Raw genomic sequence first — 27,366 nt, forward strand, 5'->3', positions numbered from 1 at the left:
AAACAAACTACGCCACAGTTGTATGAGCCAACCTTAAAGTTTAGGACAGCTTTGCAGTCTTTTTTTGAAAAGATTTTCCCTGAAAGTTCGAGTTATAGTAGTTTGCAAGAGGGTAATTATAAATACAACAAGGCTGTAAAAGCAGACTAGCGAGCTTAGATGAGTTTACCTGTTCAGCGTGATGATGTCCCCAAGAACCTCTGTAGTCCCATTTTGCCAGTTGTTAGCAACCGCCTTTTTAAGACAAGTAAAACCTTTAAAAAATCACAGTGGAGAATTACTGATGTATTTAATGTCATACATTAAAAGATGAAAATATCTTGAGTTTGTGTTAACCATAGACCAGCAAACATTTAACCAAAAACACAGTACTAACTCGTTTCCAGGTTTTGGCCTACAAAAATGCCTACAGCCCTGTATTCTGTAGCATATGAACTCCACTGAAAGTCCCGCGGCTTAATTGAGAACGTAAACAGCGACACCTTCTGGATAAAGAGCGACATTAATGTAAATGAAATATTTAAAAGCATTTGAAGAACCCTCTTTCAGAAATCAGAAACGCTGTTTGTGGAGGCGGTCAGATGCAAATATTTACAACAGTGTGACATACAGTCATTTTGGTTTCATCAAATGCACTTTTTGAAGTTTTGCAGAAAGGATTTGTTTGAGGTCTGAAACATAATGCATTTTCTACAATGAGCTTTTATGTTATTTGATTCTTCATGATCCCTTGAAAGACTGAATGAAGGTCTGGTGTTTTTAATCAGCATAGATGTTAAAGGGTTAGTTCACCCTAAAATGAAAATAATGTCATTTATTACTCAATATTAATATTATAAAGCGACGAGAATATTTTTGGTGCACCAAAAAAACAAAATAACGACTTATATAGTGATGGCCGATTTCAAAACACTGCTTCATGAAGCTTCAGAGCATAATGAATCAGTGTGTCGAATCAGCTGTTCGGAGCGCCAAAGTCACGTGATTTCAGCAGTTTGGCGGTTTGACATGCGATCCAAATCATGATTCGCTACGCTGATTCATAATGCTCCGAATCTTCCTGAAGCAGTGTTTTGAAATCGGCCATCACTATATAAGTCGTTATTTTGTTTTTTTTGGCGCACCAAAAATATTCTCGTTGCTTTATAATATTAGTATTGAACCACTGTACTCACATGAACTGATTTAAATATGTTTTTAGTACATTAATGGATCTTGAGAGAGGAAATGTCATTGCTGGCTATGGAGGCCTCACTTAGCCATCGGATTTCAACTAAAATATCTTAATTTGTGTTCCGAAGATCAACGAAGGTCTTACGGGTGTGGAACGGCATGAGGGTGAGTAATAAATGACATTATTTTCATTTTTGGGTTAACTAACCCTTTAATTGTGTGGGTTACATCACTTACATTTACACTACACTGTGCAAGGTGTAAATATTAGATTGTTCGTCTATTATTGTCTCTTAATGATCTTAAAACTGAACAGATAAACGACAAAAGTATTTATTCATCAAACACAGAGGGAATAAATCTTTGTCTTTTTCTTATAAAACTTCAGGAATCACTTTCTCTGCTCTTTCTGAAAGTGCAGTACAGGCACTTTGAGATAAATGCTCAGGCAGTAGCCCCACCCACAGAGTAAAATGGACCAATGGGTGCTTTGTGCCCCACATGAGAACTGGCCATTAGAGAGCCACTGGTCATTATTTATCTTACACCAATTTGGTGGAAGCCATTTCACATCCAGTTGGTTTTGTAGAGGAAGAAGAAAAAGTCAGGTTATGGAATTGGACCTCTTGTTGGAGAGCTGGTACAAAATACAGCAGGAAGACCCCCTTTAGGATGAGGAAGAGGCTCTGTTGCAGCCAAAGTACCTAATGATAAATTAGATGACCGTGATATGGCTCCATGGTGACTTTTTTTGTTTAAAGTCTGCATTAAAGACTGTTTAATGTTGCACAGAGGTGCCATGATTAGAACCATCTAGAATGTCATTGCCGGCCTGCCTTTAGTCAACACTGCATCAAACTGGAGCAATGTTGATGTCCAGAATCCAGTCCATGCCACATCTGTCTGGATTGCTGACATCAGACTTCTGCCACCCTGACTCCAGTCCATTGCACTGCATCCAACCGGAGTGTCGATGTCACCCATACTCCAGTCCATCGCACCTCTTCCAACTGAAACATTGATGCCAGCCATTCTCCAGTCCATACCATGTTGGATTATGATCAATCCGCACTGTGTCTGACAGGAGCACTAATGTCTACCAAACTCCAGTTAGTCCCAAAGAGAACTCTGTGTCGCCACTGAAGAGGTAGCTGGAGAATAATGGGAAAGAGATGAAAACTGAGGGTGAGTTTACTGCCATAATCCAAAAAAACATTTAATGTACATCAATTAACATGATCTTAATAATATACAAAATAACATACTAAAAATATACAATAATTAAAAACATGTTGTTTAAAAAATAATTGTAGATTATGTAAAGCATGCCATCCTGCATGACACTACTGTCAAAGTATATGGCAAGGTCAGTAGTTCAGGGAAGAAGGAGGTGGGAACCGGTGAACGTTCAACAACCTTCATGATAAAATAATCAATCACAAAACAAAAGTAAAACAGCAGCCCCTCATGGATGACTGCAGCACACACATAAACAAAACATAATGTAAATCCAGGCCTGGTCCTCTCTCATCCTTCACTGTCGTCGTTCCTCCTATTATGCTCCTGAAGCTCCAAAATAACCAGCTGGGTGAACTCCTCCGCGACACTCCTCCACCGTCTGGTGGACGGCGACGACTCCTCTGGGTTCGGGGAGCCGGCAGGAGTCCCCAATCCCTGCTCCTCCCCATTATGGAGGATGGCAGCAGGCTCCGGCCTCAGGCAAATGGTGGCTACTCCTCTGCTCCCTCATGGATGCCAGCTGCCCCTCCACAAACATAGGCAGCAAGTTAGTCCATCCCCCAGCAACTCACTCCAGCCCACCACCGCCGCTGTCGTCGCTCCTCCGTTTATGCTCCCGAAGCTCCTCTGTGAGAAACTCAAGACTGGTGTGGCGCGCAGGTGACGCTCATTAACACTTGCGCCGCAGGCCTCGCCCCATTCTCATGGCTCCCATCCTGCTTGCCACAGTATATATATAAATTCATGTATATGTCATTATTTTTCTTTTAAAAGACATCAGTTCCTGCCGTTACGTGATCGGTGACATGCTGGGTGAAGGGGCCTTTAGAGGCATTTATGAGGGAAGTCGTTTAATTTTTTTAATTACAATGTCTAGCTAGCAGATTTTAGCAGATTATCTTCATCATTTCCCATCACTTGGAATCTTAGCCATCTTAGTATGTATATATATATATATATATATATATATATATATATATAGAGCTGCACAATTCTGCATATTTTTGTTTAAAATAGAGATCATTATTCTCCCACGATTCTGAATAGACAACTAAACAAAATAATGTCATTTAGAATGGATTATGACAAAAAGTTGATTGCTGCAGTCTATTTAAAAAAAAATTATTTGAATTAATTATTTAAAAAATAGGTTTGAATGAATGATTCAGTGATTCACTCATAAAGACTTTATTTGTTTCATTACTGGATGAATCAGCATTTTTGAACAAATCTATTGAATTAATTCAATGACATAAAATTTTAACAGTCACCTGTCTCCACCTACTGGTGTTTAGAGCAAAAAGAGCAAACACTCAGGGGCCACATGAGGACATTTTTAGATCTCGTGTGCCTCACCCTCTACCCGGATCGCTTGTTGTGTTTCTTTTACTACACAAGACATGCCTGTGCCCAGTGATGGTCCTTGGGGGGATTTTTCCACATCGCCTCGGAGCCCGAGCCCAAGAAAGTCTGACCTGGTGTGTGAGCCAGCAAAATCGGCCATCCCAGTGGGTACGCTCGTGGAATACAAGGTAATATAATGAAGTTCCACCCACACTGTTAAATAGTATGAGGATTTGGAAGAGGATAATCCCTGTAGTCTCCCATCCCACTGGTCCCGCTCAGTTCCAAGTCTCCTGTGCCTCCAAAGATCCCACCTAGCCTCCCACCTCCTCTACCAAAGCAAGCCAGTCCTCTGGACCTGCCTTGTCTGGTTCCCTTTAATCCCTTGGCTCGCCCTCTATTGTCTCCACTTTGCTGCGTGGATCTACCTCGGGTCTTCCAGTCTCCAGTTCCACCTTGGCAAAGGGATCCCCTGGCTCCTCCTTCCCTCGGCTCCACCTGGGGCCATCTTCCTTGCTGCTCCACTGGGCTCCCTCATCCCTCCAACTTTGCCTTGGTCAGACATCGTTCTACATGTGCCACAGACTTCCAGGCCTCCATCAGCTTCTTAGACTTTCGTCCACATGGATCCGCCTGCCAAGTCTCCACCATGGCTTCTCCTTCCCTCAACTCTGCCGTGGTTATTCGTCCTGGCTTTCCTCTAGGTTTCAACCTGGCTCCTTTTGTTCTCATCTCCTCCCTGCCCTTCCCACCATCATCACTGCCCTGGTCTCTCCCACCATCGTCTACTCCTGTTTCCTGTCCTTCGCCAGCCCCTCATCTGCCTCCAGAGCCCCCAACATTCCTCTAAGATCAGAATCAGGGGGAAAATCGCGATACATTCAGAAAATATAAGAATTGATCCAGAATCATTGTATAACTAACTGATTTATTGTCCCAGTCCTAGTTTGCATTGGTGTGCAGAGACTATCCCAACACAGATGACCTACATATGATCAATGCAAACAACTCCTCCAAAGCTGGCCTGTGAAAAGGTAAGATTTCAATAAAGCAAAGTAAATGTAAATCATACTAAAAAGAAACAAAGATACAAAACAGTAATAAACACCTGGTTAGATACTTTAGTCATGTCACCTTTATTTATATAGCACTTTATATAAGATTGTTTCAAAGCAGATTAACAGTGATAACAGGAAAATGATGCATTTTGGCTGTTGTTAAACTGAAGTCAGTTCAGTGTTGATTCAGTTCTGCTGTAAAGATCATCAATTATTAAATAAGTTCATTTAATCTATAAAGCAGTTCTGCAAAAAATTATGTTATTGTCCAGCTCAGCTCAGTTCAGTTCTTATTCAATAGTGACAGTACAGTCAGATCAATAAAATTGTTGAATATTAAGTGCCCTCAACTAAGCAAGCCAGAGGCGACAGGGACAAGGAAGCCAAACTCCATCAGGTGAGAGAATGGAGAAAAAAAAAACTTGGGATAAAGCAGGCTCAGTCGGGGGGGCAGTTCTCCTCTGGCCAACAAACAAACACAGTGTCATTTTGATTCATTATGACTTTGGAATAACATGTTCCCCTAAGGCATTCCTGTTTACAGCTACCTCAAATGTTTCTGTCATGGCAGATGGCTTGGACCCAAGTGGTCCACAAAGTTAACTTTCAAAGCTCTCACCAAATCTGGCGCCTGAAGTTGCCTCAATCCAGAGCTGGTGCCAAGGCCACTTTGGTCCCAGAGATCCCTTTGCGGTCCATCCGATTCCAAGACATTCAGCTGTGATTGGAATGTCAAATGTTCCAAAAAAGGTTTGTGTCATGGACCAAGCCAGAGCTGGTGCAAAGAAGACTGCTGTTACTCCTGCCACAGATGTTCCTTTCACTGCGGCTAAAGGGGCTCAATCTTCGAGTCTTCGAGCAGGTGCCTGAGGTCATCCTAGTACTATATCTCCTTGTCTTCAGTTTCCCTGGGCCTGCCCTGGTAAATAACCACAAATAATATGCATGAACTGACTGAAAAAATAGTATTGTTAATAATCTGCTGAAAACATGTTTTATCGTCCATCTGTTTGAATCCACATGCTCCCATGAGAAAAGTGCAGCCCACCCAGAAGCAGGTAAGTTGAAGAAACAGGTAATTAATATAATATAAACAGAGAAGAAAAAACCCAGCAAAAACCTTGTTTTGTGCAAGTAAGCATAACCACTGACTGGCTCATCTATGGTGGTGTGATGTTTTGGGCAATATGTTTGGGGGCATTGGAGACTTAAAGGATTTGTTCACTTCTGAATTAAAATTTCCTGATAATTTACTCACCCCCGTCATCCAAGGTGTTCATGTCCTTCTTTCTTCAGAAAAGAAATAAAGGTTTTTAAGGAAAACATTCCAGGATTTTTCTCCATATAGAGGACTTCAGTGGGGTACAATGGTTTGAAGGTCCAAATTGCAGATTCAGTGCAGCTTCAAAGGGCTCTACATAATCCCAGATGAGGAATAAGGGTCTTATCTAGTGAAAACATCTGTCATTTTCTAAAAAATAAAAAACAACAACAACAACAAAAAGCCTTTGAAGCTGCACTGAAACTGCAATTTGGACCTTCAAACAGATGTACTCCACTGAAGTCCACTATATGGAGAAAAATCCTGGAATGATTTCCTTAAAAACCTTAATTTCTTTTCGACTGAAGAAAGAAAGACATGAACGTCTTGGATGACATGGGGGTGAGTAAATTATCAGGAAATGTTAATTTTGAAGTGAACTAATCCTTTAAATACTTAACTGACACTACACTTAAATTCCTCTAGAGGGCACACATGTAGAAGTAGTAACAGATTCTCTGATGGTTTGCATGTCCTGAGTTAGATGTGTTCCTGTGTTAACATATTTTGTTGGTCCTGGAACAATATTCCTGTCCAAAAATTGAATCCTAACCATATCCCTACCCCTAAACCTAACCCAACCCATAAGTTATCCCTAAAATCAGAGAGAAATGATAGATGAATAACACTGATGTTGAAGCACCTAACCCAGGTTGTAAGCCTAAACTTGACATAAACTGTAAACTTGTCCCTCAAATCTGATTGGTTGATTGGAATGTTGTATGATGCTTTGTATGATGTTGTTAAAACAATCATGCCATTAAAGTACTTGATTGGAAGAAGAAGAAAAAAAAAAAACACAAACAAATGATATAGATAAATAGTTGCTACACATAACCCAGACAACAACATAGTCTGGCCCAAATCGGGCCCACGTGGATTACACGTGGACCAGATGTGGGCCAGATCTGGGCCGACACTATGTTGCTGTCGGGGAAGCATCTCTGAAACCCTATACAGGATAAGTGGTTTGGAAAATGAATGGATGAATGAACAGTTGCTTTGTTAAGTATACACGCATGACCCAGTGTGCAAATAAAAGTTCTATGCAAACTAGCAGTGTTTATATGTCACACTGTGGGCAAACACCAGAAACACATAACACAAGTAGCCAGGTAAGTACAAAGACTGCACATTTCAGTCTCATCAGCCTCTCATCACAATACCATGCAGTGTTAAATACATTTTTAGGAAGATTAGGGCAAATTAAGCCATTTCTAAAAGCAATGGGTGCATGTTCACCCAATTATAATGGTTCCTACACCCCTGAGTAAAAGCCAAATCAGGTCACTTATGTCAAAATGTGGAATGGATGAATATGACTCAAATAGAAGATTTCCTGAACAGTATTGCAAAAGTTGAAAACTCATTATAATCATATTCAGCAACAACAGAAATTCCACATTGGATACACTGATGGCTGGGACTGTGAATGAATGCTGCACTGCTAGGTACAAATTGTACAAGATCACAAGTGCCACATCCTGTCTCTATTTTGAAAGAGAAATTATGTTAGTTCTGCTGCACACAGAGTTTAATCTGATTTAAGTTCTGAATTTATCTGTACCAGACATTTATTTACAAATAAATGCCAAACGAAAAAATCTAAAACTGAGTATGGTACCCTACATTTAGCACACATTTAACTTTACAAGTTGTTTTGGTATGTGGATCAGAAACAGTCATTTCTTTGTGTTTCTTAGCAACTTGTGGGCATTCAACCACAGGAGGTGCACATACCAGCTCAAACCAGAGTTGTAGAACAAGAATGTTTAACCAATTAAATACTAACTTCTCCTTTTTTCCTAAGAAAATTCATGTAATTGATACATACATTTGCTATAAAAAGTCTTCAAGCCCCTGTTAAAATGGCAGGTTTGTGAGAAGATAAGTAATCTTTGTAAAAGATTTCTTGCAAAGAAGAGTAAAATAAAATTGACAAATCAAGATGTGAAGTTGATAGATGCTTACTCAAAACTGGGTGCTCATTTAAAGCACATTTGCTAAGTATAAGAATTTGTTTCTTTGTTTCTGGTTGCTTTATCACATAAACAGTGAAACTGTGACATGATTTATCTTGATTTCATTGTTTACACCTGTCATTTTAATTTATGTATCAATGACTTAAAAACAGTAATACTTGTTAACCAAGCAGTGACACACTCATCTTATAAAGCAGCTACAGAACAAAAGAAACATTGTGGTTAATAGCAATGAACCGGAATCTGGTTAAGTCATCAAGTCACATGCAAACATCCTTACAATGAATTTTGCCAACATTACACAACACACATAACACAGCCACTACTGGAAAGTGAACAACTGGCTTTGCATAAAACACCTAACAGCTACAGTACTCTTATTGCTTAATCATGGAACATTTGTTGTATGTTCAGAAGTTGAACATGGAGACTGCTGAATACTGGTATACAACAAAACACCACCAACATATCCAGGTGAGCTACATTTTATGCATACAGTATGTAATATGTTTGAATATATTTATACATGATTTTTTAAATCTTATTTTAATAAGTTTGTATCACATAAACGGCAATTCTTTAACCTTCACCTGCATGTGTACTGCAGTGTTTCCTGTAACAGATTTACCAAAATCTGACTAATTCAGTAAAAAAAGAAAAGAAAAAAGAAAGAAAACACATCTCTTATGCAATATTTTGTATACATGTAAAAATGCACATTTGTCGTATGGTTTAAAAAGGTAATGTTGTAATTAAAAAATGATAAATTCAGCATAAACAGATTTTTTCTTTGCAAAGATGTAAGCATGTTTACATGACAGTGCAGCAAGACATATTTTGAATATCGCAATATGTGTACAAAATGATTTTCTCTTTTCAAAGCCCATTTTGTTATGTGTATTGGACTTACCTTCCCATGCTGTTGAACCATAAACTTTATGTACCTTTCAAGGTATTACCTGTGTGAGAGTAAGAAATAGTAGTTATTGAGTTACAGAGCTGCAGAATGAAATGATGAAGAGTGTTTCTCTTTGTCATCCTGGTCCTCATGTGTTCCTGCTGATCATCAACCTAGAAAACATGAAAGAGGAGGAGAGGAATCTTGTGAAGCATATTCAGAAGTACTTTGGACCACAAGCTTTTAAGTTCACCCTTGTTCTGTTCATTGGGAGAGAACAAAGAATGGATGGTCTTTATGCTTAGTACAAAATTTCAGGAACTAGTCAGACACTGCAGAGATAAATATCATGCAATAAACAGTATACGTGAAATGAATCCAGCTCACATCACAAAGCTTCTACAGAAGATTAATGAAATCATCAAACAGAATGATGACCAGTATTACAATAATGAGATTTACCTAAAGCCTTCGACAAAGATCAGAAAAGAAAAGCAAAAACTGGAGGAAGAAAAGGAGGACAGAGGACAACACAGAGAAAGAGACAAAACAAGAGCAAGTAAAACAGTGCGAGAGACATTTAAATGTGTAATAGAAAAAAACATAAAGCAAAGTATATCTCGTCAAGTCAAGTCAAGTCACCTTTATTTATATAGCGCTTTTTACAATGCAGATTGTGTCAAAGCAGCTTTACATTGATAGCTGGTACATAATTTGGCTGCACAGCAGCTCTTAAATAATAGTGTCAATGCAGGCAGATCAGAAGCACTGTTGAATAAATGTCAAGAATACTATTGAATATCAAATGTCGAGTGTCCCCAACTAAGCAAGCCAAAGGCGACAGCGGCAAGGAACCCAAACTCCATCAGGTGACATCAGGTGGCAAACAAGTGGCAAATAGGTGTTAAAATGGAGAAAAAAAAAACAACCTTGGTAGAAACCAGGCTTAGTCGGGGGGCCAGTTCTCCTCTGGCGAACAGTGCTTTGTTACAATCAGGTTGCTATCATAAATCTGATAGGATCGCAACAATCAAAGTATTTATTTCAGTTCCATCCAGTTGAGGATCGTATTCATCACGCCGGTATGGACGGTCTGTTGAGGAACTGTGCTACTGGCTGTCGTGTCGATGAGGCCTTCACAATGGATGATCTAGTTGACTCGATCTCTGCTGATACTTCAGGGATGCGTTGTGGTCGAGTCCAGTTGAGGATCGTATTCATCACGGCAGTATGGACGGTCTGTTGATCATGTGAGTCATGATCAGAGAAGAATCTGTTCATGTGAGAAGAACAGAGAAAACTCAGGTAGAAGAAGAATGTGTTTTTCAAGAAAATATGAATGCTGAGGCAAGGGATAGTAGCTCATTAGTAAGATCACTGAGATTCTCATTCGAAAGGATGACAGAATTAAATTTCCAGAAAGTGAGAGAAAGGAAAATGAGAAGAACAGAACAATGGGAGCAGAAGAACACCCAAGCAGGTAAGAACTGTCTGTATTTTATTATAATTTACCTTGAATGTCCAGTTGGAATTACCATTTTTAAAGGGGTCATATAATGCAACTTTTACAAGATGTAAAATAAGTCTCTGATGTCCCAAGAGTGTGAATGTTAAGTTTTAGCTCAAAATACCCCACAGTTAAATTTTATAGCATGTTAAATGTGTCACTTTTTGAGGGTGAGCAAAAATGCTCTGTTTTTCTGTGTGTCCCTTTAAATGCAAATGAGCTGCTGCTCCCAAGAAGAGGGCGTTTCTGAACGGTTAGTTGATGAATTTATGTAGCTGATGTGGAGATAACTATATCTTAAAGTCATTGATTAGCACTGATTATTCTGTCATGATAATCAATAAATCGCTTGTGTGGGAAATGCCTACAGAGCCAGAGAATATATGCTGAATGAAGATAGAACAGGTTTAGTTTAGTTTAATTACGGTTATAACTTATTTTGTCATCTTGCTTTTATGACATGCTATTGCATACTGTATTGCAATAACATGGCCTCACCCCCTTTGTTGCGTGTTCTAGGGGGCAGGGTTTATGTAAGTTTTAGGGTTAGTGATGTCACGAAGAAGCTCATTGTAGTCCCTAGAGTAGAGTAGTAGTGCATCCTTCATATCTCCGAAAAGTCTTTAGTTTTATAATATATATATATATATACACACACATATGCTGTACCGAGTCTTTCCGAAAACAGCCGAGCTCCTGGAGGCGTGCCGTGTGAGTGGAGCAAAAGAGTGATGGGCACGCACAGCTTTTGTGTAGCAATCATCTGCAAGCTAAAAAACTGTATTTAAACACACACAATACACCATCGCATAACTTTTGAATCACTATAATGAATATAGCGTATAGTGAATGATGAATAATGAATTTATGAATTCACTACGTTCGTGTTATTTCCATTATGCACTTAGGCGCCTATTGCCAACAAAACAGACATTTGAAGCAGTTTTACTCACCTGCGGTTCCGACTCCTCATTATCGCTGTGACCGTTCCATCTTTAATTTTCAAACGATCTGTAAATCCAGTGTAGAATTGGGCCTTGTTTATGAAACCATAAGCGCCGATCCTGAGGGCTCGAGCAGCCACGGAAAAAAATGAGATATTCTCCATTCATTTTAACAAATACAAAAATTTATTGCAACTTTCAGACACAAGTTTATCCTTATTTTGATAGTTAATTTAAGCCGGTTTCTATAGTAATTTTAAATGAAAAACATCGAGAGCGCATCAATGTAATGCGTGAGCACAAAACTCTCAGCTCCACTTAACTCCGGGTTCTTCGGGAAGCAAGGTTATCTTTCCCTCAAAACCAAAAACACACTTCTTTGGTGACATTGTTGATTTTGTGGTCTAAAAACAAAGTGACTAGCGCAAAGCCGAACGAAGCGTATTGATGGGCATGCTCTTGCTCTCACGCTCTAGTTGATGTGTGCGTGCTCTTCCAGAAGAAGTGCCCGTACAAGGAATTTCGCCTTTTATTACATAATAAAGGGTATTTATTAATACCCTTTATTAATTACATAATAAAAGTATTTTTGACACTCCGTTATATGTCCAACTTGTGTTTTGAAACTTTGGCCATGTTTAACATGAGAATCCAACTCTTTAACAGTGTAAATAAGTCAGAATGCAAGAAATAGCATTAGACCCCCCCTTTAAAAGAAACTATCTCCCTTTGCATTGAACTTTGAGCATCCTAACAGATGTTGTTTATGCTCTAACAACATTACACACTAACTAAAGTTAAAAAAGTGACCACCACCCCTTCAATTCAGTTTAATTTACATGCACATTTACATTACTTACTGTAGTGTTATCCATAACATCCTTCATAAAAGCACTATTGGTTACAAATATAGGACGTCATATTGATATTACTTAAGTAAATCAAGAAATATTAATAAATTAACTTCATAAACCCCAATGTATGTTGCTCAACACATGGCCATGGACACCATAAAGAAAAGAAAAAATACACTGCGTAAATTTACAAGCACTCTGTTTATCGAAAGAGTCAACGAACGTCACAACGGAGATGTTTCACGTGCCCACCGCAGACCGAGGAGGCAAGCCTGCCGCCATGGATGAGCCTGGACCGAGGAAAGGATCGGACAGTACCATCGCCCCGGAGCCAACCTCACAGCAAGGTTCTGACCAGGTGCGCGAGCCGGTAACATCATCTGACGTCGTGGGAGTGCTTGTGGAGCTCGAGGTCTGGGAGGAAAGCTCCGCCCACAACACCACCACGATGGAAACAATGACTGACACTGGCAAATATGCTGAGGAACTGAAAGACATTTTTTTGGCTGATTTAATTGATTTCTCCGGAGAGGTGATTTCCCATTCCCCTGATTTCCCTGTTTTTAATGAATCTCCTGAGCTCCCTGAGGACCATTCTCCCGTGTTCTCCAGTTCTCCTATGCCTCCTGAGTTCCCCGTCTGCCCACCCAGCCTCCCTCTCCCGCCTCCTCCATCACCCAGCTTCTCAGCCAGTTCCTCAGCCCCACCATCACCTCTGCCCTTCAGCTGCTCGACATCTCCCACATGCCAGGTGGGGATGTCGAGCATCTTCAGGTCCTCCGCTCCATCCACTCAAGAGGATCTCCTGCCTCCACTTCCAGCCTCCACGCCCCCTGCTCCACCTCAGCCCGTCGGCGCTTCGGTGTCACCCTGGCTCTTTCCTCCCTCGGCTCCACCGGACACCATCGGCCATACGGCTTCACCGGGCTCCCTCGTCTTTCCGGCTCCGCCTTGGTCAGTCGTCCACCTGCCTGCACCTACGGCTCCGTCTGGCTCCTCCTTCCCTCCAGCTCCGCCTACATCCTCGGTCCCACCGGCTCAGCCTCTGCCCTCTGGACGTCCGCCTCCTCCTCGGACGCTCGTCACCATGGCTCCTCCTCGGTCTCCAGGACCATCGGCTGCGCGTGGGCTCGTCGGCTCTTCAGTTACATCTGGGTCTCCAGCTGAATCTCCGTTGGTCGTCCCCAGGGTGTCGTCTGCCCCCAAGCTGGCTCCACCATGGTCGCCCGCTGCACCTGACCCGCCGTGGCCGCCCGCTGCACCTGACCCGCCATGGCGGCCCACGTCTCCTGACCCGCCGTGGCCTGCCAAGGCCCCTGACCTGCCATGGTTCATGGACCCGCCCTGGAGACCTCCACTCCAGTCCACTCCTCTCCCTGCACCAGCATGAGGTCTCCAGGGCGCCCACCCCCCCTCCCCGTTGTTACATCTACGGTGTGAGGGGGGGTAATGTCACAGATCCCTTGTCTTCCTGAACTCCATTTCCCATGATCCTCCTGTTTTACACACTTGCACTCACTTCCCTCGTCATCTCCCCATCATCACCGATCATCATCACTTGGACTTCCTCGTTAGCACTCCCTTTATATTGGACTCACTCCCTTCACTCCTTGTCCGTTCTTAATGTTGTATTGTGTGTATATGCTTCGGCGCTGTGTTTCTTCATTAAAATACCCATCATTGTGGATTTCCGTTGATGCCTCATCTCTATTGCATACAGCACCGTAACAGTAATGTTCTACCTCTCTTTGAATGGTATTTCTTTATGTAACTGGATTTGTTGGTGAGTCCATGGTTTTGATTCTTCTGTCTATTAAGTTTTTCAGATTGTTTTTGTTTAAATAAAAATTATTGGGTTCATAAACTTAAAACTGCCTGAGAATCCATAATTTAAAATATTTAAATGTGCACCTAAGTTCCAGTTCAGTTAAATAAAATAACTAAGATTAACAATTTAATCTCCCAGTCATTCTCCAAACCACTTGTCCTCTATAGGGTCACAGGGCCAATCAAATTATAAATTTAAGTAGATTTCAGAGTAGATTTTATATGGTTTGTGAACTTTTATGACTCTAATATTCCGAGTGGTGACTGTAGAACATTAGGGTAACGTTTATGGGCAACACTTTACAATAAGGTTAACATTAACTTACATAACTACATAAAATTACAATAAACAATATCTCTATATCATTTATTAAGCTTAGTTAATGTTAATTTCAACATTACTAATACTTTATCACATCAAAAGTTTGATAACACTTTATTTTACAGTGATTGTTGTTACATGTTACATGTACTTACTATAGTTACAATAATAGTAAATTGTAGTAATAATAATGCATCTTACCTAATGCATCTAAATCTAGTAATGCATATAACTCTAAACCAAACCCTAACCTGTTAAAAACCTGAATATCAGATCAGCTAACGGACTAGACACCTCAGCATTTGGATAATAGACAACAGATAATAGCTTCTCTCCAGCTCAGTCCAGTGGTGTCTCAGAGGTCCACGGGGTGATGGTAATTCAAACCGATCCAGAAAAGTGACTTCAGGGTTTTGTCGTCATAAGGGCAGGTGATGGCAAGATGGAAAAACTCTTCTGAAAAAGGATAAAAAATCTTGCTGCGTAATCCATGTTGGGTCCGGTCATCTGTCACAGGTGGTTACAGGTCAGCAGACAAATATGAAGAAGGTTCCAACACAAAGCTTTACGAACCTGTTGAGTCTCCTCAATTCTAAAATTGGATGAAACCCCCCGTCTCACTTTGGAACCAGCAAATATGTTGAGTACAGAGAATAACTGTTGCTCAATGTCACCAAGACCCAAGGATTTGATATTGTCCTCTCCCAGTAACTCAGATGATGTGTCGTAAAACGTCCGACCACCGGCTCTAGTGTCTCAGGCCTTGAAGTTTCGGCCTTTTGAATTTGTGAAGGGATGCTGACAGGACACCCTGGAGAAAGGTGGGGGGCTGGACTACCATGGGGGTGACTCATCTGGCATTGTCAGAACCCAGAAATCTCTGAGCCCTGAAACTATATTAGAGGGCACATGGCGAAAACGTGGTTGCACAGGTGTGTAATGGTGATGAGTAGGTGCTGATGGCATTCTAAAATGTGGAGTGTGCTGCACCTGTGTTAGCTGCTTAGTGGTCACAGATCCTTCAAGGTCTTTTTACAATCCTCCAGCAATCTGGCCTGAGCAAGCCATACCTGTTGGCGAGCAGTCAAAAGCGTTGCTATGAGAGAGCCCAGTTCTCGTGCATGTCACATGCTCCATAGCCAGTAAGGCTGTTTGCAAAAACCGTGGGACAGAGGGATCCACCTCTACAGACTCCAAAGAGTTGGAAGCAGCCAAAATTAGTTGGCAAACAGTGTTGTCAGCATGAGTGATGTAGGCAGCTGACTAACTTTCTTCAGAATCTGTGTGGCCACACTGAACACTAGGGCATTGGGTGTTCCCCTGCAGTGCTTTGTCTGATGACACCACCAGTCCAGCAACAGGCTGTTCGACTTAAGGTACACTCCGCACTCCAATAGACTCAGCTTCTGCCATTGAAGCCAGAGTGTAAGCAGTCTTGGAACGCCTTTGGGCCATACCTGGTCCTTTGAGGGCACTCGAAAATTCTGTTATGAAGACCTTACATGCATGCATAGCATAGGAATCCATAGGTGAAGGTCTGCGGAAAAACACACTTGACTGAACAGGATGTGTAGAGCATTCATCATGACCAAGATGGTCCACTGCCATCCAAAACACTTCCAATGAGTCAACCACCGGGGGTAGAACAGTCCACGATGAATGAAGTGAGTGCTCACGAGAACGACCAGACACCGTAGATCCCACTTGCTTGTCCCACAAACTTCAGTGGGAAGATTATCCTGGAAATGTATGTTGGAAGCACCTGTAGACATAGCGTCAAGGTGGGGGCTATGAGGAGTATTAGGTGAAAAGGTAGGCTCTTCATTAGATGAATGTGAGTGAGCATCCTCAGTGGAAGCCACAGCAGCAGTAGGAAGTTTTGCTGGTTGGAGGTTTTGCAAGAGATGTTTCATCTCCGCCATGTCTGATGAAAGGCAGCCAACTTTCTTTGACAACAGGTGCCCAGCCAAATGACTGCCACTAAAACTATAGTTGTCTGCAACAGAAAAATGTCATCACAACAAACAGGTAAACTCATCTACTCTCTAGTCTGCTTTCACAGCATCATTTAATACTCACCCTTGGGCAAACTATTCTAACTTAAACACTTTCCAACATTTTCATTGGTTTTTTTCTTCTCCAAATTATATGAATTCTACAATAACTGATTATTATTATAATTTTTTTTATAACGAAGGCATGCTATTACTTCCCTAGCAACAATAATAAGGTCAATAATTTTTTTAATTTATAACAATTTCAGATTCTATTTCCACGCTAATTGATTGATGGCTTGGTCCCCAGTATACTTTCTCTGCCTTTTAGAGCTGCCAGCACAGCCAGTATCTAAAAATGGCTCAGTTTCAGAGCTCCCTTTCTTAGGCTGCACTGGTTGCAGAGCTTCTTGCCCAGTAATGTTCCTGTCAGTGCCCAGAGGTTTGTCATGGACCTAATCCAAGTCTATGAACCCAAGGCCTTTCGGTCCAGGTCACTGCCAAGGTAATTGTCATAGCTCAAAGTCAGCATCCAAAGATGCCTCGGTCCATGGCTGGTGTCAAGGCCACTCCAGTCCCAGAGATCCCTTTCTTGGTCCACTTACAGACATTCTTTTGGCAGCTGTGATTGGAACCTCAAATGATCCAAAGAGGGTTGTTTCAATTTAGTCAATTTTCAGAATAATAAAAGAACATTTCAAAACACAACCAGACAGTTTTTGATTACTTTAATGAGATTAATAAAGGCAGTTAGGAATACATTTTTATTCCTTAGCAATAACAGTAAGATCATTTAAATGCACACGTTTCCATTTATAACAAAACGTCAATTCTCTTTAACAACATTCAATATAACACTGCTAAAATATATATTACAGAGTTTTTCATTTTATAATACTTACAAAACTAACAAACCGAATTGTCACTAAGATGATTAAAAAGTTAGTAACAAAACTTTTGTTATGCAACAAAACTTTAAATACCATATCAATAAAAAATGCTTAATAATATTCAATTTTTAACAATAAAAAAAATGAGGTAGCCATATTGTAACGGTTACATGCATACACTTCTGAATACCTCATTCAGAATGCTGAAGTAAAACATCAACTTAATCAGTTGTTCATTACGCACACATTCCACCTCAGACACACACCTGCAATCTCACTCATGTGCATACAGATATGCACACACAAACTGTACATGGCTCCGGATTCCGGGCTGATGTCAGTTTCGAGATCCAAATAAATGGCCCACACTTATTGAAACAAATAGAGCTGTGAGGCAAGAAAGAGGAGGAAAAAAGAGAATGTGAGAAAAAACAGAGATAGCACATACTGTAAGTTTGCAGGGCTTGACAAAAAGGACTGCCTGATGTCCCAGGGCCAGGTTGCCCCGCCCTCACGCCAGTAAACACATCATCAGAGAAGTCATTGCAAGCATGGAAGGGAAGTAACTTTGATTAAAGATGGATACATCATTTATAATTAATACTGCAATATTCCATAAAAAAAATAAGAATTGTCAATTTTGATTCATGGTGACTTTTAACATTTAAGCGATTTAAACATTTCAAGAGCAAGAAGATGAGAAAGAACTTTTATTTTCAGACTGCTTGATACATTATTTAAAGTATTTATTTCTTCTTTAAACTTTGAGAATATTTGTCATTTAGGGTGTGAATGTGCATGCAAAGTTTTGACACATGTATGCTTTTCGAAAAGGTTGTACAAATTTTAGTAACACTTTATTTTACAGTGTCATTGTTACATATGTTACATGTAGTTACTATTATAATAACTATAAATTATGCATAATTACATGCAACTAACCCTAAACCAAACCAAAACCTAATCCTAAATCTATAGTAAGTATATGTAGTTATTCAATATTACTCAGTGCTTAAATGTATAATTACAGTGTAACAAAGACACCTTAAAATAAAGTGTGACCCAAATTTACTTTTTTTTATTTATTTTTTTTACTTTAGTGTTGGGTTCAAATTGACCCACTGTTGCTTTATCCAGCTGATTTTCACAGTCAAAGAAAGTTTTTGGTTGTTATTTTTTGGATCTCAATTACTAGACTGTTAGAGCACTGAAAAGTAGTTTGAGAAACCCATATCTTCCTCACAAAGAGAACCAGACATAACAAAATGGCAGAGGAAGAACAGCAATATACACTACTTACACCAAGTACAAATAATGTTAGATAGCCTTATCTAACATTTGTACTAATTTGTAGTTATCTGTACCTCAATGTGCAAATGCTACAACTAGTCATGACCCCCCCCAAAAAAACATGTTTTATAATTGTGTATGTACAGCTAATTACAAAAATACAGGGGTCAAATTGACCCCCAACACAATAGAAATTAGAGGTATGAATCTTCACTTGCCTCATGATTCGATTATGATTCAGTGAAAACAATTCAATTATAAAATGATTCTCGATGTATCTTTTCCTCCAATTCTTTTATTAATAATAATAATAATAATAATTAATAAATTAATAATCACAGTACAGTTATTTTTGTTATTTTATCTTTGTTATTAAAAATATGATCAAAGCTGCAAATAACAAGAAGTAGAGCATTTGTTATAGAGACAGAAGCTAATTTAATTAGCAGTGCTTTACATTTTTTCTATTTAACAGAATGTTAATAAAATGTAAAAATCATTGCATAGACTTTAGTGCATTAATTACAAATAGATTGATTATTATTAAAGTTACAATAGTTATTCAGAGCAGAGAGTGATTCCCTCTTCTCTTTTGTTGTTTGATTATTTGAAGGTGCCATCGAACGTTTTTTACAAGATGTAATATAAGTCTAAGGTGTCCCCTGAATGTGTCTGTGAAGTTGCAGCTCAAAATACCCCATAGATTTTTTTAAATTAATTTTTTTAACTGCCTATTTTGAGGCAAAATTAGAAATGCGCCGATTCAGGCTGTGGCCCCTTTAATTGCTCGTGCTCTCCGCCCCCTCCCAAGCTCTCGACTCTATCACTGCATAAACAAAGTTCACACAGCTAATATAACCCTCAAAATGGATCTTTACAAAGTGTTCGTCATGCATACTGCATGCATACATCGGATTATGTGAGTATTGTATTTATTTGGATGTTTACATTTGATTCTGAATGAGTTTGATAGTGCTCCGTGGCTAAAGGCTAATGCTACACTGTTTGAGAGATTTATAAAGAATGAAGTTGTGTTTATGAATTATACAGACTGCAAGTGTTTATTAATGAAAATAACGACGGCTCTTGTCTCAGTGAATACAGTAAAAAACGATGGTAACAGTTTATTAGTAACATGCTAACGAAACATTTAGAAATACAATTGACAAATATCACTAAAAATATCATGTTATCATGGATCATGTCAGTTATTATCGCTCCATCTGCCATTTTTCGCTGTTGTCCTTGCTTGCTTACCTAGTCTGATGATTCAGCTGTGCACATCCAGATGTTAATACTGGCTGCCCTTGTGTAATGCCCCCAAATATTGGGGTCGTACATATTAATTATCCCAACTGTTACGTAACAGTCGGTGTTATGTTGAGATTCGCCTGTTCTTTGGAGGTCTTTTAAACAAATGAGATTTATATAAGAAGGAAACAGTGGAGTTTGAGACTCACTGTATGTCATTTCCATGTACTGAACTCTTGTTATTCAACTATGCCGAGGTAAATTCAATTTTCAAATCGATGGCACCTTTGACATTAATGCCACAGATGGCAACATGTTTATTATATTAAGATCTAATGCATGGATCTAAAACAGTGAGACAATGAATACATGAATTCATTTATTCATTCATTCATTCATTAACAAAGCAAGTGGCTATATTTATGAATGGATTCATTGAATCATTGACTCTCCCAATTTGTTCAAAGCCGCAGATTTGTTTATTAACAAAACACAGCTGTGTCTTGCAAGTTCTGTTGTGGCTTTCGTTGGAACTATTACTTCAATGCAAAATAGACAACAATACTGACAAAAATGTATATCACTTAATATTATTTTTTTTGTTTGAACTGTTGTATAAAATCAATGTCACATTTGCAATTGTGTGGATATTCAGGAAAAATTGCATTCCTGCTTGTATGTATATTTTTGTATTGAGAAGAGTTTGAGTCTTAAATCGATCTTTATGCCTGTCTGTGTCTATATTTGTTCTTCATGCCAGTAAGTGCTAAAACCACACTTTTACAAAGGCAAGGAAGACTACTCTACACACAGCCCATCATATGCACACTGCTTGTGTGGATATGCATCATTGAAATCAGCTTGTTATCTTACAGACATAAAATGCAGAAATTTGTGCACTCTACCTGTGGCCTCAGTGTAGAGTTTGGACTCATCAGTGCTGGTCACTTTGCAAGTGATGAATGTTTTCCTCCTCTCTATTCGATCCAGAGCGCTGTGGATTAAAACCACACTACCCAGAGGCATTGGACTGTACAGGAGAACAGAGTTCAACTGGTGAAATCACAGATAATCAATCCCTAAAGCCACTGTAAACTGGAAAAAATAAGGGTACAACTACAACTTAAAGACTGAAGTACTGAAACATTAACTCACTTGCGGTAGTCTATGTTGAGATTGGCAGTCATAATGGGTCCTGACAGGTAACCAGCAAGAGTACCTGTCACCGTGTCAATCATGGTGGCTATGGCTCCACCGTGGACATGCCTGACACACAGGAAAAAGGTGTAACATCATTTCCTGTTCTCTCATTCTTCACAAATAAAAGGGTGGCAATCAATTTTAGGCAATAATCGTAGAATAGTGCACCTCCTTACCCAGGTGCACCCTCTAGTAAACGTCCTGACTGAAACACACAAACGCAGCTCTTCTCCTCCTTATTGACAAACACCACATATTCAAAAGTTGCGCCTTGCTCTTTAACACTTCTTGTGAAAAGTCGATTTTCGGCCTGGATGAATTTGCTGAGGTGGATGCCACCTACCAGACAGAAACAATGTGACATTTGCTTTTACACTCAATATCATGTCATTTTATTTGACTGATTACAGTGACTAGGGGTGTGTTCACACTTGTAGTTCAGTTCTCTTTGTTCTTTTGTCTTGGTCCGGACCAAAAAATTATATATGTAGTCCTGGTTCGCTTAGTATTCATTTTTAAATACAAACCTAAAGATATACAACAAAAAATGGATTTTATGACGTTACTTTTGTGACGCAACTTGTAGAACATCCAAAACAATGCTGTGTGCTGGTGCTGGGCTAAATGTGCGTGGATATGGGACAACTTGTGAAGAGTTTATAAAATGTGTAAAGGGGTCAAACAGTGGCAGGAATCCCGCCGTCACACACACAAAGTAAGATCTGCTGTGAGGAGACACAGCCTGTACCGAACTGTGATGGGTAAAATCATGACTATGATGAAAAATAACAGGTTTGCTTGAGAATTCTGTCCTTTTTAGGGTTGCATCTTGACCTCATGTCATGGTTCTGGTTCATTTATATATCTTTGGTCCATTTTGCATTCATATTTCAATAAGCCGCACCAGAGTTCGTTTGTAACTGGACCGAGACCCGTCTTTTCAGGGGTCTTGGTCCACTTGTTTGGTGTGCACCAGGGTTCGGATGGCAGTCTTCACACTTAATCAAATGAACCGCACTAATAGAGAAATCACACCAGAGTTCACTTTAATCAAACTAAACCTGCCAAGTGTGAACACACACTAGAAGTAACTATGCAAATACATTACCAGTAGCATATTTAATGGATCGGTTGTAGCTGGGCAACCTCCTCCAAGGCCCCTTTGTTTTCTCGCCATTTTCATTGTCAGTGTCACAGAGCGCAATATAATGATCGTAAGCCTTGCGCATCTCTGGACTCCATGATGAGTTGGGCTGGCTGAAGTCCCGCGGACGAGAAGAGAACGGCCACAGCGGAATCGTCTGGACAAAGAGTGACATTAAAGTTAGTTTTCAATAATGTACTATTCTTTTAAATCAGAGCAATGTTGCTACTTGAACTAAAACTATTAATTAATTATCTTGAAAGAAAAATAAAATATAATAGGAAAAAAATAAAATAGTGAAACACAAATATTCTTTTAGTTTAGAGCAGTTCATTATATTAACTAAAACTATTAAAAATAGTTTTTGCTAACTGAAAAAGCTGAAATAAAATAAATATGTATCCCTGGACAACAAAACCAGTCATAAGTCGCACAGGTATAATTGTAGCAATAGCCAACAATACAATGTATGGGTCAAAATGATTGATTTTTCTTTTATGCCAAAAATAATTATGATATTCAGTAAAGATCATGATCAATGAAGATATTTTGTAAATTTCCTACCATAAATATATCAAAAATGTATTTTTGTGAGTGGATATGCATTGCTAAGGACTTCATTTGGACAACTTTAAAAGTGATTTTCTCAATATTTTGATTTTTTTTACACCCTCAGATTCCAGATTTTCAAATAGTTGTATCTCGGCCAAATATTGTCCTTTCCTTACAAACCATACATCAATGGAAAGTTCATTTATTTAGCTTACAGATGATGTATAAATCTCAATTTCAGAAAATTGACCCTTATGACTGGTTTAGTGGTCCAGTGTCACATATATATTATAAGACAAATTTAATTGAAATCTGATAAAATCTGATATTTAATCAAAGTTTGGTAACTCTTTACAATAAGGTTGCATTTGTTAACATTAGTTAATGCATTAGCTAACATGAACCAATGAGCAATATATTTTTAAATAATCTTTGTTAACGTTAGTAAAAATCTAATTTATTGTTTCTTCATGTTAGTTTGCAGTGCATTAACTAACAAGTGTTAACAAATACAACTTTAGATTTTAATAATGCACGAGTAAATGCTGAAATTATCATTGACTAAGATTAATAAATGCTGTTAACAAATGAAACCTTATTGTAAAGTTTTACTAAAAATTATAAGTGTTGTCAACTAACTAAAATATGTATAAAAATAAAACAATATTTATTTATTCTTCAAATAAAAAACTAAAATGACTAAAACTGAATTAAAAATAAAGTTAAAATGAAAATAAAATTACAAAATTAATAAAACGACAAAAGCATGTAAATAAATTACTAAAACTAAAATTAAAATAAACTGAAAACATAAAAATAAGTTAATTAAAAATAATAAAAACTAAATGTACATATAAATAATACTAAAATAACACCGGAGAGGTACGTTAGCCAGGTAAGATTGCTCTTATGGACAATATGACTAAATTTTGCCTATGTGACACAAATGTAGTCATCCATTGATGGCAGCACACCAAACACTACACACAAGACCTGCTCATTAAAGGATTAGTTTACTTTAAATTAAAATTTCCTGATAATTTACTCACCCCCATGTCATCCAAGAGGTTCATGTCTTTCTTTCTTCAGTCGAAAAGAAATTAAGGTTTTTGATTAAAACATTCCAGGATTTTTCTCCATATAGTGGACTTCAATGGACTCCAAACGATTGAAGGTCAAAATTACAGTTTCATTGTAGCTTCAAAGCGTTCTACAAGATCCCAGATGAGAAATGAGGGTCTTATCTAGAGAAACCATTGCTCATTTTCTAAAAAAATATTTTAAAAATATATACGTTTTAACCATAAATGCTCATCTTGAACTAGCTCTCTTCTTCTTCTCTATTTGAATTCCGGCAGTGTAGACACTGCTAAGTGTATTACTGCCCTCCACAGGTCAAAGTTTGAACTAAATTGTCATATACAATATGCTAGTGCAAGTATATAACAATTAGTTCAAACTTTGACCTGTGGAGGGCAGTAATACACTTAGCAGTGTCTACACTGCCAGAATTCAAATAGAGAAGAAGAAGAGAGCTAGTTCAAGATGAACATTTATGGTTAAAACGTATAAAATTTAAAAAGAATTTAGAAAATGAGTGATGGTTTCTCTAGATAAAACCCTTATTCCTCGTCTGGTATCGTTTAAAGCCCTTTCAAGCTGCACTGAAACTGTAATTTTGTAATTCAACCGTTTGGGCTCCATTGAAGTCCACTATATGGAGAATAATCCTGGAATGTTTTCATTAAAAACCTTAATTTCTTTTCGACTGAAGAAAGACATGAACATCTTGGATGACATGGGGGTGAGTAAATGATCAGGAAATTTTCATTTCACAAGTGAACTAATCTTTTAACATGACTACAGAAGGAATATGAATTTATCAGCAGTTCAAAACAAATGGGAACATGAAATCGTTACCGAGATCGGCCTGACGGTCTTGAATGAGGAGTGCAGGTGCAGGTGTGTCTCTTTAAAGCGGACTCCGTTCAGTCCATTACAGATCTGCTGCTGGCCGTGGAGCTGACCAAGTCTTCTCGCTATCTGTCCTAACATGTTTTCAGAGGAATGTAGTGGCTGTCACTCCAAAACAAATACAGAAGATGTCTTATTCTTCTAGACAGGATAACAGCCTCGATATCTAATTGCTACAACAAATGAATATGACTTCGTTGTAAATGATGTAATCAACTGAAGGCATTTCCACCGCCCAGATTTCAACACAAGCGTTAGCCGCGTAGTCCCTTTGAAGCAATAAACTGGAAAACTAAAGAAAGTCTTAATCAGTTAGTTAACGACAGAACATTGTTTAAAAACGACAGCCAACTTTAAGGTGGAAACACAAGATCAGCCGGTGAACAGTGTGACATTCAGATTCACGGTCGTCATCGATGATTGGCCGTTTCAAGCACGCGGAGTGAAAACGCATGTCATAACAGCCACGTGACAGTAATTCTTACGTCTGATTGGTGGGATGAAGTCTTTACAACATCCTGTGTGTGTCTGTTGCCACAACAACCCGTGGTTCCCGTACTTTCTCACTGCTGGAATCTACTTTTGTGTAATTTTACATTTAGCAGTTGTTTACCTGCAGCTGATGCACAATGTTTGGTCGAGAGGCGCGGCGTTCAACAAACAAATTTGTGCAGAGAGAGAGGGACAGAATAAGGGTACAGAAATGCGGTTTGTCTTTTATAACATTAGGGTCCCCCAGAAAAAATAAAGATTATTAATAATAATAACTTAAATAACATTAACTGAAATTACTACATTATAAAACGATTAACATATACTACTGTTCAAAGGTTTGGGGTCAGTCGCCTAATATTAATACTTTTATTCAGCAAGGTGTATAAAACTATACATTTATAATGTTTTTAATAAATGCTGTTCTGTTTTGAACTTTCTGTTCATCGAAGAATTTTCCACAAAAATATTAAACAGCACATAAATACAAGAAATGTTTCTTGAGCATCAAATTATCACATCAGAATGATTTCTGAAGGATCACGTGACTGAAGACTGGAGTAATGATGCTGAAAATTCAGCTTTGCCATCACAGGAATAAATTACATTTTAAAATAGAAAGCAGTTATTTTTAAATTTGTTATATTATTTCAAAATATTACAGTTTTTTGTATCTTTGATCAAATGAATGCAGCCTTGGTGAGAAAACTTTTATGTAGCCTATAATTAATTAAATGTTTAAAAATGTCATGTATGTTTTATATATCTACAGACCCTCAGATGTACATGTGGACTTTTATGCTTATGCTTAACAGATTTCTTTTTTTTTTTAACAGAAAGATGAAGCGATTGCTGACAGGAGTGCTGAGCTGGACAGGTGTGTTTAAACTGATGTAAAATCATGACGTTTTAAGATTTAGGGGCGGTTTCCCGGACAGGGTTTACATTAAGCCAGGATAGGCCTTAATCCAGAATGGTTAATCGTGGTTTAAAAAATGGCTTTCTGAAACACAGATTAAGTACAGATTACTAAAACCAGGACTATGGAGTCTTGAATTAAAATAAACCCGATTAATTTAAAACCAACTGCGCAAATCTGAATTAGCATGAGAGTGGTTGCCTAGAAAACATGGAATGAACCAAGAAAAGCTTAAAATTGCATGGAACTGAGAAGCAAATCCAAGGAAAACAATGGCAGAAAAAAAGACTCCAATATAAAAGAGACATTTATTTTAAAGCAAGCAAAATACATCAGCTGTGAAAAAAAAAGAAATGCCTGGAAATCTGTTTGTAATGAATTCTATATTTAATAATAATCATATGATTATTAATGATTTTGTTTGTCCTTTACATAGCAACAAACTAAACATAACTATTTACACATGTGATAATCTGTGTCGGCAGTCTAGAAATGATACTGGTTTGATCCAAAGTATTATCATAGAGGTTGCTTCATTTCATTTCATTTCATATATATATATATATATATATATATATATATATATATATATATATATATATATATAAAGAAAAAAAAAGGCAGTTCTTGTTAGCAAGTCCTCAACACTTCACTACAACAGTAATCTCCAAAAAAAACACTAAGATAACAAAAACTTTTACATAATAGAACATTAAACAGTAAAACGTCTCTCCATATTCTCATCTTTCTAAAAAAATGAAAAAACATTTACTCTCTCAATTCAGCCCAGTGCAAAGCATGATGGGAAGTGAAAGTCCTGTTTTATTGGGTTACTTAACTGAAACATGTTATTTCAAAATGAAAACATCAAGTGAGTTCTAGTAACCATTTCAAGTCAATTTAACATGATGCAATCACATTTGAACAAGAAACAATGGTATTAAATCAAAATAAATTGTTTAAATAAAGTGAACAGCATCAAAAAATAAATAAATAAAATATATACATGCAGTGTATATCAATATCAATATATATTCAAGTAATACATGCATCTTCTTTGAAACACAACGTTAATCTGAAGTTACACCTGCCTCCTGGTAGGTTTAATTTAAGCCTCAGTTTAGTCCAGGAGTAGCTCTAGTCTTCCTCCAGGAAATCAGCTTTTTAAACTCTGGACTAGACCAAGTCTAG

At 38.4% G+C, this 27,366-nt stretch overlaps 1 protein-coding gene across 2 annotated transcripts; it reads right to left on the bottom strand.

The window, feature by feature from the left end:
* Positions 1-1,490: 1,490 nt before the first annotated feature.
* On the bottom strand, positions 1,491-25,175 carry them4 (thioesterase superfamily member 4). 2 transcript variants are annotated; one of them, XR_007179044.1, is made up of 8 exons: positions 24,711-25,175; positions 22,203-22,395; positions 21,271-21,433; positions 21,050-21,160; positions 20,800-20,924; positions 9,028-9,188; positions 5,434-5,733; positions 1,491-2,324 (listed from the first exon to the last, which is right to left on the bottom strand). XR_007179044.1 is itself a non-coding variant. In XM_048153056.1 (6 exons), the coding sequence occupies exons 1-6, from the start codon at positions 24,843-24,845 to the stop codon at positions 17,691-17,693; spliced, it is 777 nt and encodes a 258-aa protein (XP_048009013.1). In that variant the 5' UTR covers positions 24,846-25,174; the 3' UTR covers positions 17,177-17,690. The 2 variants fall into 2 exon arrangements, 1 of the variants encoding a protein (XP_048009013.1); XM_048153056.1 differs by lacking the exons at positions 1,491-2,324; positions 5,434-5,733; positions 9,028-9,188 and adding an exon at positions 17,177-17,740 and having other exon boundaries at positions 24,711-25,174.
* Positions 25,176-27,366: the final 2,191 nt, after the last annotated feature.

Source organism: Megalobrama amblycephala, linkage group LG13, assembly GCF_018812025.1.
Source record: "Megalobrama amblycephala isolate DHTTF-2021 linkage group LG13, ASM1881202v1, whole genome shotgun sequence".
NCBI lineage: Eukaryota > Metazoa > Chordata > Actinopteri > Cypriniformes > Xenocyprididae > Megalobrama > Megalobrama amblycephala.

Bases quoted from the DNA above. Each gene is read 5' to 3' on its own strand.
- them4 (XM_048153056.1), bottom strand. From the start codon at position 24,845: ATGTTAGGACAGATAGCGAGAAGACTTGGTCAGCTCCACGGCCAGCAG. The intron at 22,396-24,710 runs GTAACGATTTCA...CTCTTTGTCCAG, and splicing joins AGACCGTCAGGCCGATCTCG to ACGATTCCGCTGTGGCCGTT. The intron at 21,434-22,202 runs GTAATGTATTTG...TCTGTCTGGTAG, and splicing joins ATCCATTAAATATGCTACTG to GTGGCATCCACCTCAGCAAA.